We start from the raw sequence: 14,449 nt of genomic DNA, 5'->3' as shown, positions 1-14,449 counted from the left end.
AGGAATTAAAATACACAAATTTCATGGAATGACAAGTAATCATATGAGCCTTTTAGTATTTTGGCAAGTTGAATGGTGGAATACTTGAGAAAGAGAAAGTATTTGATGTCTTGGCATTTTCAAAGAACTTATTTCTGTGAAGGAAGGAGAACTAAATCTTCAGGCTTCTCTGTTGCACAGTTACCTTAAATAATTTGTTCTCTTGTTCAAGTTCCTGCAGGTGTGTAGTGGACTCCTTCCGCTGAATTTCCAGCTGCATGTGCAATTGCTGAACTTCTTCATTTTTATTTTCCAGCTCCTCTCGAAACTGCTCCAATTGTTCCTCAAGGTTCGTCACCTATGTTTCCAACAAAAGGAGCAGAAAAATGAGTAGGAAGCCATACCAAAAATTAAGTGCTATAAATTTCTCTGCAGTAAACTGGTTGGCTATGTACACACAAAAGAATGGGTACTTGGTGATATTCTGAGTCCTTAAACTGAATGGAATTTTAAACAACACTAAAAAAATCAGCTTTCCTTACTTGGGCTGAATTTCTATTTCAGAAATACTCATTCAAGTCATAAATATTAACATAGAACAACAATTACCATGGATCATGAGAGAATTTCAAAGGGATTTGGAGTGCTGTCTCTCTAACTGTAAAAAATCTCATTTGTATAGTTCACTAAGCGCAACAAAAGGCAAAAACTGACAAACAAAGATCTAAGTGGAAAGATAGACATCTTCACAGGCATTTTACCTCCTTTTCCTTTCTGTCCACAGCTTCTCGTTCAGCTTGCAGTTGTACTTCAAGAGGTAACTCTCCCTTTACTATGATGGTGCCAAACTGTTTCCTTTCCTCCACCTATAAATAGAAATAATACTAATAGTTATCAGATTAAAAAAACATACTATTTTGGTCTCAAGAAAATAAAAAGCAGCAAATCCTTGATAAATTTCAAACAAGAAATACCTTTTGCAAGTGGTCTGCACTGATGATTAAGGCTTGTTCCAGTTCTCTTATCCTGCATTCTAGCTTCTCAATTTCTTCATTTCGTTCTTGTACATCTCTCTGAAGCTGCTCCTTAGAGAGCAAAAGCTCACTGCATTTGTCTGTTTTTTCTTTGAGGTGATTTGTTAACTGTTCAACCTGATGACAAGATGGCAAGATTATTATATTGTACTGCACTGGAAGGGTTGGCTAGCAATAGCAACACCATGCATTTCTGACAGGAAGAAAATATTCCTCTTTCTCTACCATAACAAAACTCCTACTCCTTAGGTGAAACAGAACATACAGTCAGAATACTGTGGTACTACATCCAACAAATACAAACAGCATTATTTAAGAAGTGGTACGTTCTGTGCCACACCACCTACTCTTAGATCTGCTCTTGGTCTTCTGAAGCCTTCAGACTCTGCAGTCAGTTAAAAGCAAGCAGCACAACATCCCTATGCAGCCCACTAAAATGATGCCTTTAAAATCTATGGATGGAATGTCTTGACCCTATGGTCAAGAAACTATTTGCCTCTGAGGAAAATCATAGTTCTAAAAATCTGTGACAAAATTATTGAAAAGAAGGAGCTGATTAGTGAGATACAGGAATATCCTAAAACTCAAAGGATCTTTAACACTGAAGAGAACAGCTGTTCTTAAATCACAAAAGACAGGAAGTTTTGGTTTTTTGCTGTGTTCCTTAAATGGGACCAAAGAGATGTCATGGATGTAATAAATTCACTTTCTATGGGGGATTGAACATTCTGAATCTCAGTAGGTCAGATGTATGTATCTCAAAAGCAACATATTAAAAGATTAACTAAAGTAGCAGAGATAGTAATATCTATCCACTTCTAGCTGTATTTCAGAAATTATGTATTAAAATTACAGATAAGAAAGACTCATAACAAATCCGTAGTATGATGTAGAGAGATAAGACCTGAGTAACTGAGCAAGAGACAGGGCAAGTAATCTTTGTCCCACTCAAGAAACTGATTTCAGTATTTACAATTAGGAAGTTACGATGTAGCCAAAAGGTAGAAGATTCAAAGCATTTCAAGAGATAGGAGAGAAGAGGACCAGAACATAAAGCTGACAGGATGGCATTTTTGACGTTATCCATCCATGAGTAACATCACAGTCTGAAGTGACCTCAGAAAAGTCCTGAGAGAGAAATGGAAAAACAAAAATCAAGTCTGGCGCAGACTCTATGACAACCCTTCCTGGAATAAGTTGATAAAGCTGAAACAACAGCAAGAAACAAATTTAGTTATCAACCAAAAATGGTCATGGCATTCCCTCAAAGCAGAAGAGGATTTATTATTTAAAAAAATATGCAACTATGAAAAATAAAATAGCTCTCTCAAAAGCATGATAAATAATGAAAATATGTATATTTACAAAATATTTAAAGGAACATTGTGACATCAAAATACATGATGTAGTAAGAATATGTACTGCATTTGATAAGATAAATGTAAATCTAATACATTATTGAAAATCCCATCTATAATTCCTAGCATGTCACATTACCATCACCTATATCTAAACCAGCTTCTACATCTGTGGTGTTTGCAGACATTACCTTACTGTCTACCTACTAAAAAATTCTAATTTAAAAAGTCAAGTAAAAATCTCAAAATTTTAATCACAGTTAAAGCATGTCTTTACAGCATGTTTTCAATTTCCATTGTAGCATATCTGCCACCTTAAGAGTGTACACATATGTGTACATGTATATATAAATCAGGATGATTTTTATATCTAGATTCTGAAAAAACAGGACAATTTTTATTATGCTATCAAATTTGAACTCTTCTTGGGAGAATTTTTTAATGAGAGAATCTTAACCAGGAATTCCATGGCTATGCTACCCATGCCAGAAATAATAAACAGACATGTAACAAAATCAACTGAAAATGAACATCCTGGATTCAGGAAAATTAATTATGCTAGAGCCACCTCCATCTGTGTAAAATGTCAGCGGGAGAGGAATGTGCACACTCTTGGCCACAGAAGGAAACAGACGTAGAATTGCTCTGTATATTCTGTTTAACATGCACTCAGCTAATTCCAGATGATTCATTGTTCACAGAGGTTGATGACAACCATATCCCATAGTGCTAAATTAACACTGCCATATTTCATACAAACCTTTGTACTAAAAAATGTTTAGAAACCCAATGAAACACAGTTTTAAACCTGCAAATTCTAAATAGGTAAGTAATTTGACACACTCATCTCACATATAAGAAATGTATGTCCTATTACTGTCTAAGGTCCTAAACTATAGCCTAGAATCATAAAATGGTTTTGGTTGGAAGGGACCTTAAAGGTCACTTAGTTTCAACACACCTGCCACAGGCAGGGACACCTTCCACGATTTCATATAATACAGAATACTAAATACTGCTAATATTTAAGAATTAAATAACTGCAACTGAACTACTCCAGTTATACCTTTGATTTGAAAATGACAATCTAATGTAAAAGAGGGCATTTTAATGCTGAAAATCAAGCAAGAAAATCATGCAGAAGTACCAGCCTTGATCAAAAAGCAGCACACAAGAAAACTCACAAAAAATAAAATGTAACTTAATTGACTAACAGTTCATAAAAAAATCTGCAAAAGCATTATTACAGATAGCATTTACACTGCTGACACTTCTTGATTTTGCTGAGTCTAAGAGCTTTCTGTGATTCCCTTGAGCTGCTGTTCTACAGTCACTACATTTGTTTCAGTGCCAACAGGTGTTAAATCTCAGTAACTTGATTCCCTAAGTAGTGTACACGTGTTATAAAAACAGGATGTCAAAAAAACCTGTAAGAACATGTAAAATTGCTAAAATAGTCCTGAATGTTTCCACAAACTCTTGAGAACAGTTAGAGGAGAATGCCTTACTGAAAGTCAAGAAGTTTCTGTATGTCTGCTACTAAAAACAAACAGCTAAAAAAAACCCAAAAACACCATTCCACCACTTTCCTGCAACACCTTCAATCTCAGGGCTTTTACTTTCCTGCCCTGCAAATGGATGCAGAGTAGGTACACCATAAAATAGCTTCATTATAGTATCTTAAAAGCTGTCAACTTGTCATTTACATTGATTGAGTACAAGCAACAAAATGTGATACCTCTCTGGTTTGATGTTCATTGACAGGCTGAGTCCTTTGTGGAATCTTAAGCTGCTGTTCCAGCTTCTGTATCTCTTGCTGGAATACATCTCTCTCATGCTCTCGGTCAATTGCTTGCTCCTGAAATTTAAGATATTATGTGGATAGACCATTTGATTTAAAAACTATCCAAGTTAAGTGTCATCACTTCTAACTTCCATTCATGTGAGGCTGGTAATAGTAATATCAGAATTTATAAGGTAGCAGAACCTATTGCAGATACCATTAACATCTTAATAATTTGGGGCAATAAATTTCCTATTTTTAATCAAAAAATTAGCACAGCATAGACAACATCAAGTAACATTTCACAAAAATGGAAGGTTTGTGTCTTCTGTTCCAGGTACACCAGACAAATGACAGCAAGTAAATATTTTATGATTTCTTCCCTATGATTTGTCTTTAATAAATAAACAAATAGTAAGTAGAAATTAAAACCAGAAATTACCTATGGGTTAATATATGAAAAGCCATCAGAACAAAAGAACTATAAATTGCTTGAAATACAGAGCTGTCTTAAGCACGCACTTCCAATTAATTTTCAACTTTTAAAATGTTATTAAATTCTTGGGCTGGAACCTAAAACATGGCTGATGTTTGCTATCATCTACCTATGTTTGCTCAAGATTTGAAAAAAATTAGCATTTCTCCCTGAACCAAACTTCAGTAGCAGTGCTACCCATCCTCCACTCTTCATGATATCTGCCTTTTACCATACTTACATCGAGAAATTTTCTTGTTTTCTCCAGCTGCTTCTCCAAGGCCTGGTTTTGCTGCCTTAAGTCCATTAGTTCTGCATTTTTCTCTCGTTCTAGCTCTATGAAACGACTGACTTGTTCTTCCAAGTCTATTTCCAAGACTTTCACTTGCTTCTGAAGGTCATCATACTCTTTTTCAGCTTGACGTTGGACTTCAATTTTTTCCTTCATTAACTTTTCTGTTTCCTCCAGTAATTCTGAGTATAATAAAAGCATCACTACTTTTAGATACAAATAGTAAGCAATATTACAAAGCAAAACCACTCCCCAAGGTATCCATGCTGTAATCTGCAGAAGGATGTGAACTGGCTTGGGTTTTTTTACTATTTTTCTTTTTTGAGAATATATTTTCTTCTGAGAAATAATCATGATATTGACTGAAGCAAATTCATATTAACATTACTATCCTTTAGGTAGTCTTCAAAGGACTGTTACTGAAGTTGTATCAGAGCACTCCCCTGTTTAAGTTTCATATCAATTAAAAGGCCTTTGTACAATTAGAAAGAAAAGAAAATGTATGGGATCAAACCACAGCTAGAGTCAGCACAGGAGTTAACAGTGATGTACAGAAAACCCAACCCTCTTCTCATCCCCATTGCCAGTAAAATCAATCCACTCCCAGATTTCATTATTTAATGCGATACATATAAATAATTTGAGGGAAATACTGAAAGACTTAGCGAGGTTGCTGGGCAGACAGAAAGGAAAATTACTGACCTGCAACTGGAGCTTGCAAAATCAGTGACTGCATGAATGCCCAATTTTGAGTCATCATGAAAAAGGCAGCAAGCACATATACAGGAAAGCCCCAAACCACTCTAAGACTCTTAAGCCACAGCCCACTGAAGTGCCTATTAAACAACCACATGAACCCCTTGAGGTAAAACCCAAACAAAGTGCACTTACTTTTGGAGAATCATAAAAACAGGATTGATATTTAGACAGAAACAATAAAATTTACTTTCACTACAGAAGAAAGATCCTTCAGGCACCATCATCTTACATCGTATTTAACCAATTCTCATTTCTAGGCAACCATTATATATCAATATAGTAAGATGTTTAATTACCACACTGAATGACTCAGCTGTATTTGGAAATATAAAGAAATAAAAGACTACAAAAATATCTCTCAAATACCATCTAAGTAACTGTAATTCATAGGTGAATAAGATGATGGTTATTGATGAATTTGCTTATTATGTTTAGAAATTATAAGAAATGTTGTTAGCAAAATGTAGAACTGAGTATGAAATACAACATCAAAGCTGCAGGCCAGTAAGAATGACAAGTAACATCAGTAAGCCAAAAGCCCAATAATCCTGATTAACAGTGTCAGTATGTGTCAGTCTTCCACCCAGTTACAGATTGGCCATGCAACATACAAACACACCTGCTTGGGAAGCTGCATCGATTGCAGCATCTACTAGGCCTAGGAGAATAGAGAGAGAGAAAACAAAAAAAGAAGCAAAGTAATTCACATGCCAGCTATAGTTTTCTCGTGGTGCAACAATGTAAGAGAAAATGAAGCCAAAGATAGATGTGGCATTTAATGACAAAGTTGTTGAGATAACTTAAGGAATGTGACAAGTTATTCTGGTATGCATGATATAAGTACCTACACATATTTATAGAACTGTTTGTCCTTACAGCTCTTAAACATGAAAATAATTTTAATATATTTAGAAGCCTAAACTATACAAAAAATAGCTGAAGTGGCATCATAGAAAAGGATCTTCCTTATTACAGAGTAGGAAGCAGCAGGCTGTTCTTAAAATTTTGTTGTTACAGAAAATTGCAGGAAATTGCAAATACACAAGATGTGCAATCTACAAAAAAGGCAACATTATAAGCTGGAATAAATTTATAAATATTATAAATAAATAATTCTAGAAATTAGATAAATTCTTACTTCATCCTGCTATTTACAATGTAAGCAGCGCAATCCCTGAAGAATCAGTACTTCTTAAAACACTAGAGTTCTAGTTTTCTTCCCCTCTCAAACATGAAATATTAATTTCAGTTATTAGTTTAAGGAAGAATTAAAAGACACTTTTACTTCATGAGGGTAAATGCTTTTTTTTGAGTAAGCAGTTAGTTAGATTATACTGACAAGGTATATATCTGAAATTTTCACCATCAGGGCTGAAAGTTTTCATTACTGGTAGATAAAAGGCTTTCCTTATCATGGAACTGTTGTGCTATTCTTCCCTGAAAGAGGAATTTATTAGAAAAATTTATCTTCCATGGCTAAAATAAATACAGCTGTCATATGTAATGCAATCATGTTCTAGTAGGTATGCTTCCTAGTCTGTCTTTAAGTCTGTTTGGAAAGTATTTAGACAGCATTTTTATCCACTGTTGCTATTCCATCTCCAGTGGTAATCTAAATGAAAGCAGATTTTTGGAGATAAGGTTTTTTCTGGCTTAAAGAACAGCTATAATTTCTCAACACTTCTAAAAACTCAGTCATTTTGTGTTTAAAAATCAAGACAAGTTATCATGCTAACATTAGGCAACAGGTGTGAAAATATCACAATTGGCCCTATCACATTTTTACTAATGATCACAAGGCAATGGGGAGAAGCCTTTGCCAAGACCACTTATTGTTTTTTAGAAGTAAAAGCAAATGTCATAAAAAGATTGTGATAAATACATACGCTGCTCTACTGGCCCCGCCTCTGCTCTCATGGCGTCCTTCTGTCTGGAGAGTAATTCCTTTTCTTCCTGCACCTGCTGCTGTTCAGCCTCTAACTCCTGCAATTTGTTACCTGTACACAGCAGCTCTTGCTCTAGATGGTCAATCACATCTAGTTTTTCCTGGAGTTGTTTTTCCAGAAATGCTTTCTCATCTGCATAGCCATCAATGAGGCCTGTAAAACATCAGTTTGGAGGCAGATGTAATAGACAATCAAAAGCAAGTTTTCTCTTGTTGAAGTCACTATTGTATTCTGACATGAATGCACATGTCTGTTAGATGCTCAAACACCTAACAATTTCTACTCCTATCCTTGCTATCCTTTCATCATGAACAAATTACAGGAAAGATACCAGAACACCAAATAGAGCTCTTAATTTTAACTCAGCACAAAACCTCTGGAGCAAAGGAACTCCAAAGCCAAGGTAAAATATGTATGTAATAAACATAGGAGAAATAAATTTAAATAAATTCAGTATAAATCACTATAAATCCAGTCTTGAGTCAGTATTAAAACGGATTTTACCCTGTCTTGAGAATGTAGAAAAACTAAAAGTATTTACATTTGTTAACCATGTAGACCCATCTTTTCTTTCCACATTTGAATTCACAGAGAACACACAGGACTGGACATATAGGACTGGATATCGAAACAGAAAATACTGAATGAGTAACATCACTTGTAACATTTCAAAACTTTGAGACAATACAAACTCCAGTGGTTATTCCCACCATATCAGATGCTGTTCACAATGAATATCTAAAAGATTTAAGTTGAGAGGACATTCCCAGGTTAAATGGAAGGCACACTCCCACAAAAAATTATGAAGTCTGCTAAAATCACATGTTGTGGTATTTACTTCTGCCAGGGTTTGGTTTGTTTTTTTGTTTTTTTTTTTTTGTTTTTTTGAGATGTAATGAAAATTGTCAGAGTTCAGTGAACAAATTTGCATTAGCTTTTCCATCACATCAGATAAGTCATATCTGACACCACTAAAACACAAGAGGTTAGAAAATGTCTCAGCTGCAGCAGCTTTTGTGATAAGAAAGAAATGATCACAAATGACACATTTAATCTCAAGAGAAGACAAAGTGCCATCAGATGTATAATGGACTAAGACATTGCTCTGCATACCTACCTAAGGAACTCAATAAAAGAATGCAGTTTGTCAGAGTATGCTCACAACTCAGTTCAACAGGCACAAATCAAATAAAAAGAGTTCTAAGACATCGTTGTTTTGTTATATCAACTTCAACAAAACGTTGCCAGTCATTTAAAAGTGCATTAATTTCAGATGCAACTAACTTACAACTGTGCAATATATTTATCAAAGGCTAACACTAACATCTAATTCTCTCTTATATTCTAGAACTGTTCATGAATCAAATCAACAAAGTCATTCTGTCCTAAGATATTAGGCATCTTTACTTTATTTTACTGAAGGTTTGTGAATAAAATTTCTATCAAGACAAAATATTATCCTCCAAAGAAAGCAGCAGCATATAGCTGCCTACATTCTGAAATTCTTCAGTATTAAAAAGTTACATTTTGTAGCTTCATCTGTGTCAGAATATAAATTCTTGGGTCATTTATATCTTGTGGAAGAGTTCTTAATATTTTTGCATTTTAAGAAGTGTTCTAAACAATATTTCTTACTCTTAATTTAATCTTGAAAAAAAAAAAAAGTAATGCCTATGTCAGATTCTAATCCATTCCCTCTGAAATCAATTTTCATCCTTTCTGGTTTTGCTAAAGCTACTGAATTGTTGCAGCCAGTACTGCTGTTGCTGATACACAACATTTATGCTGTATGAACTGCAGACCATCAACTGTCCCTCACACCACATTTTAGACACATGGCTTAGAAACCTGCACTGCTTTTCAGCTTATGTGTGTCCCAGCTATTCATAGCATGTGCAACCATGATGGATTATCTGTCTGTGTAAAAAGAAGAGGAAGCCTGGCAGAGTAGCATTCTCCAGGAGTAACATTTGACTACCAAACTTCACTCTGTGCTCCCACTTTGAAACAGAGAAGTCTGCTGAGCTTCAAAACTACCAAAATATCTTTCTGCTTACTACTATGGAGATCCTATCTATAGAACAAGGGTCTTTTGCATATTTTCCAGATGCTAATCAGATATAATGACAGAAATGTTGAGGGGCTACAAAACATTGAGCTATCAAAACAAGAGAACAAATTAAGTGTCTGTCAGATTTGAACATATTTTCCTGATGCCAGGAGAGATTATTAGATTTCCCCTGCTGTAAGACGCTATAATTTTTAATTGCTTCCTTAATGCAGTTGCAAATATACTTTTTAAAAGATCACTTCAAACAGTGCAAATTGAAACATATTACCATCATATAACCACATTCAGAATAAAGATTCTGTGCCAATGTCAAAAGGCAGCAGACACAAACTGAAATACCAGGAAGTGCACTTCAATATTTGAAAATAACTTTGGCATTTTTTCCTTTCCCCTCACTGATGTTAGCTGGACACTGGAACAGCCCCTCAGAGAGGCTGTGGATACTCAAAACCTGACTGAACAGGGTCCTAGGCAAGCTGCTCTACCTCATCTTGCTTTGAACAAGGGGTGGGAAGAGTTGATCTCCAGAGGTGCTTTCCAGCCACAACTATTTATGATTTTAAGCTGTTAACATTTAACAAACAAACAAACATGTTATGATGAAATAAATTAATTCTGAGGATTCAAACACATACACAACCTATTATTTTTAATATTGTCACGTACATTTTCAGACAGTAAGTGAGTCAAAATTGGAAAACAGAATCACAGTGTGGTTGATGTTGGTAGGGACCTCCAGAGGTCATCATGTCCATAACTATCCAGAAGGCTGAAAACATTCTAAAATTTACAAAATTTGATCAAAGAAATTGATCAAATTTGCAACTTCTTTACCCAATTAATAAGTAAGTAGATGCAAGTCCAACAACTCATAAAAAGAGCTACTCACCTTCAGCTTTACTAAGCTCCAATGCCAACTGTTCTCTGGCTTTGGTTTCCTCATTGAGACGTTCTTGTAGCTCTTCCTGATACCTGATAAATTCTGTGGCCTCTTGCTGCTTTTTGAAGGACTCTCGCATGAGTTCTGTCTGAGTAATTTTAGCATGTTCAAGCTATCACAGGAAAAAAAATTCAGACATTAGATAAACCTATTCTTTCACTCCTATTTAATTCAAAGTTGCTTTACAGCGTGATGGGAAGCCTCACATAACTTCACTAAACATTTGATAAAATCTTTATTGAACACTCATTTGCAGAGTACAAGATGAAGACTGACTTATAAAAGTCTAAACAAACAGGCTTTGTCAGTACAGTGAACTCCACGAGCCACCTGGCTAAATCCGTGTCTTTGTTCCGGTAATTCCTGATTTATGAGTTTACACTAGATTCACCTTTGTTTACACGAGTTTTGCACTAAATATGAGGAAGCTACCACTCACCACAGGCTTAGAATGGCCAAAAAATATTGTATAAAACTGGCAGAAGCCTTATTATAAATTGGCTGAAATGGTACTTTTCCTCTTTTCCTCTTTTTCTCTTTAACATGATTGATGAGAACACCAGGAAAATGTGAATTTTCAAAGTATTGCACATTTCAACCAACAAGAGAGTAAAGCAATGCTTCTTCCAACAGTGTCAACCTAGCAGAATTATTAATGATCTTTTTTAATTCTTCTCCACTTGTCTGGTGGGTTAATATTTAACAAATACTGACACGGACGCAGCACAGTTTCACTGTGCCACTATCCTGAAGTACTGGAAAACCATGTCATGTGAAATTGCATATTTACAGTTTAGACATATCCAAAATGATAATTTCAAAATGAATTAAATTTAGAATTAAAAAAGGAAAATAATGCATAAAGATTAAACATTGTTAGAAGTTTTGATTACACAAAATGTTTTGATTACACAAAATGTGTTTTCTGTTCCTTTGGTTTTTTAGTGTTTTGGGTTTTTTTTACTTTTTAATGTTCTGGTTATTGGCAGAAATTTGAAAGATAGTTACATCTACAGTTTCTATAAATTATTCTGTCTCTTGATTTCTTAAAATATAAAAGCTTTCTCACTAAGTCCCACTAAGATCATGACTATGAGGAGTTTGCTTTAAAAGCTCAGAAAAATGGGTTAAGGAACATTAAACAAAACAGTGCACACAAAATTATCTACTTAAACTTTGAAAAGAAAATCTGAATAATCCATACATTCTCTTTTATAATACATTGAATTTAAACACTCAATTTCTTTCTACAGCATTCCTTTCCAGATGGGCATCATTAACATGTTCATGATGTTTCTTTATTCTGACAAGAGTTAAAGAAAGATCTAAATACTGTAACTATCTGCACTAATTTGAGATATTTTTAAAAATCACAACACACCCTTCCTTTATTCTTGTATTTTCAAGTGCTTAATGAAAGACCCACCTTGGATAAAGGGGAAATATATGATAGATTTACTATATACATGGACAACTGTAAAAGTGGCTTCCTGAAATGTATGAAATTTTTCAGTTAAAACTCAAAACAAAAACTATTCTCCAGCTTTTTTCAGTAATAACAGCACAAAGTATTTTTAAAAATATCACCGGGCAAAATCAAGAAGTACAAACACAAACATGATTGCTTACGATCAACAATTTCTCCACGGGATCACTGAAAGCAAGCTGCCAGCTTGCGCTAGTTACTGTTACCAGTCAGTGCACCCAAGTTAAAGGGAACAGCTCTGACTGCAGTCTCTTCCCCACTCCGAATTACCATAAGTGAGAAAAATGAAATATAATAAAAGTAACACTGAAGTGCTTTAAAATGAGATCTCAAATATCTAGAATTTAACATATTTCTGTGTCTAATAAATTTCTTGTGCTAGAAATGACCAGACAATTGTATAATTAAGTGCCCACTTCAGTGCCCAGTGAAAACTGCTTAGGAAAAGGGCCTCTTTTCACACATACAATTTTTCACTGCATTCTCTTCTATTTAAGCTTAATTTCTTTTAAAAACTTATATACTTACTGAATAGGGAGGTGTAGGCAATGAGATTTTAGAGACAACTTTCAAAATGTGCCCATTTTTTTTGTGGCTGAAGTGAAAAATTGAAGTATTTACAACTACAGAATTATTCTCATCCAAGTGTTCAGTGAAAGGAAAAGGAAATGGCAAAGGCACACGAGATTCAACCTCATATATATCTTCTTCTTGGCCTTCAGTCCACAAACCACTAAACAGATTAGATGCCCAGTAGCTGCGGTAAGAATCCATTCCAAAAAATATTGCTTTTGCTTTCTTCTGAGCTAGGCTGGCTTTAGGAATTTCTGACAGGAGTTTGTAACAGAACACATAGGTTTAGCAGTCTGAAGACACATCCCAGCCCAGTTGGTGACAAACCTGCTCAGAATCAGTAGGAAGCCTCAGATCGCTTTTCAAGCTGAGTAATTCAGGAGTGGATTAATCCCAAACAAAAGAGGTACAGGAAAACTTCATATGATCTCTCCTAAAAAAGTCCTTCTTATAGAAGTTTCACATCAAAAAGCAACAGAAATCTTCCAATAGCAACTGGCAAGTAATTCCCAAGGCAAGGAAGCAGAATTTTCTTCTACCTGCACAGGAACGCTGCAGCAGACAAGCAAGCTAACAAAACTGAAACTAAAAATTTTCCAACTCCACTACGGCAAATGAAAGAAAAATACAGCTATGTCATGATTTGCAGTTTTCCTTGCTGCTGGAGTTAATTCAACAGGAAGAACTTTCTCAAGCTCTGCTAGTTTAAAGGCTTCCTGCTAGTATCTCTCAACTGAAAGAGTTCAGGGGAGTGGCCCAGTTTATTCACCTATACATAACACCAGCAGGTGGAATTTGAATTAATACACCCACTGTATGCCTTGCCTCAAGTTTCAAACTGCACTTCAGGTCTGAAAGTGTGTGTTCAGACAGGTCTCATATGGTTACTTTGAAGATTTTGCCAGGTTTTCTCTGACTCTTTAAAGTTTAATTGAAGAAATGGGTACATGTCTGTATGCAAAACACAACTGATTAGAGGAAAGGTTAAAATCTTTTCTGCTCGTAACAAGTTTTATACTATAAAATATTGCAGACTGGAAAAAAATAAAGGATTCAGTTCTGAATATTTAAAAATAATTTTCAAGTCACCTTTATATCCATGGTATATACAAGAACTGTATATAATCCAATAAGCAGACACTGCAAAGCAGACAAACTCGAGAAGACCCTCTACAAAACAGCCAGAGAAGTGTTAATATTTATACTGTGAGAAAATGTGTAAACAGAAGGCTTTTTATTAACTTTAAAAAAAAAGCCAAACATATGTGATCATCAGGGATAAATCCATCTTTGTATAATAGGTATTAATGAAGAAAATGTGTCTGTATGTGTTTGAGCCATAACTCTTGCTGGTATTGGCAAAGTCTCAGCTACAAAGATATGAAGGAAAATACTTTGACACCTTCAAATTGCAATGCACACAATCTAAAAGTAAAGCACATGATAAAAGCAGTGTGATTTGAACTGACCTAGGCATCTAGTTCCTATTTCAGTTAACAAGGAAGTACTCCAGACAGCAACTAGCATCCCACCACAGAAAGCACTCCGATAGCAAACTGCCTTTTTTCTGGACACTATTCCTGAATCACATACCTCACATAAATGCTGGAGTGCAGACTCCTTTTCTGATAGCAAGGTGGATATGTGCTTAACTGGCCATGTTTAAATCACAGTTGGAAGAGACAGCAGGAGAGCTCTATCTTTTTGGCCAGTCAATTGACTATGATGTTTGTCAAGAGAACCAGACACAGTT

At 35.1% G+C, this 14,449-nt stretch overlaps 1 protein-coding gene across 4 annotated transcripts in view; it reads right to left on the bottom strand.

The window, feature by feature from the left end:
* The window catches only part of AKAP9 (A-kinase anchoring protein 9), a 106,260-nt gene that overhangs the window by 23,329 nt on the left and 68,482 nt on the right, over positions 1–14,449 (bottom strand). For 3 of the 4 annotated variants that reach the window (XM_064704280.1, XM_064704283.1, XM_064704284.1), the window contains 8 exons: positions 10,587–10,749; positions 7,567–7,779; positions 6,300–6,338; positions 4,871–5,103; positions 4,110–4,229; positions 954–1,130; positions 741–845; positions 185–337 (listed from right to left, as the gene is read on the bottom strand). In XM_064704280.1, coding sequence (XP_064560350.1) covers positions 185–337; positions 741–845; positions 954–1,130; positions 4,110–4,229; positions 4,871–5,103; positions 6,300–6,338; positions 7,567–7,779; positions 10,587–10,749 — 1,203 coding nt within the window. The remainder of the gene's footprint in view (positions 1–184; positions 338–740; positions 846–953; positions 1,131–4,109; positions 4,230–4,870; positions 5,104–6,299; positions 6,339–7,566; positions 7,780–10,586; positions 10,750–14,449) is intronic. The other variant, XM_064704281.1, reaches the window with a different exon arrangement.

Source organism: Zonotrichia leucophrys, chromosome 2 (genome assembly GCF_028769735.1).
Source record: "Zonotrichia leucophrys gambelii isolate GWCS_2022_RI chromosome 2, RI_Zleu_2.0, whole genome shotgun sequence".
In the NCBI taxonomy this organism is placed as follows: domain Eukaryota; kingdom Metazoa; phylum Chordata; class Aves; order Passeriformes; family Passerellidae; genus Zonotrichia; species Zonotrichia leucophrys.
The sequence above is the reverse complement of the archived record's forward strand: the minus strand, read 5'-3'. Positions and strand labels throughout refer to the sequence as shown.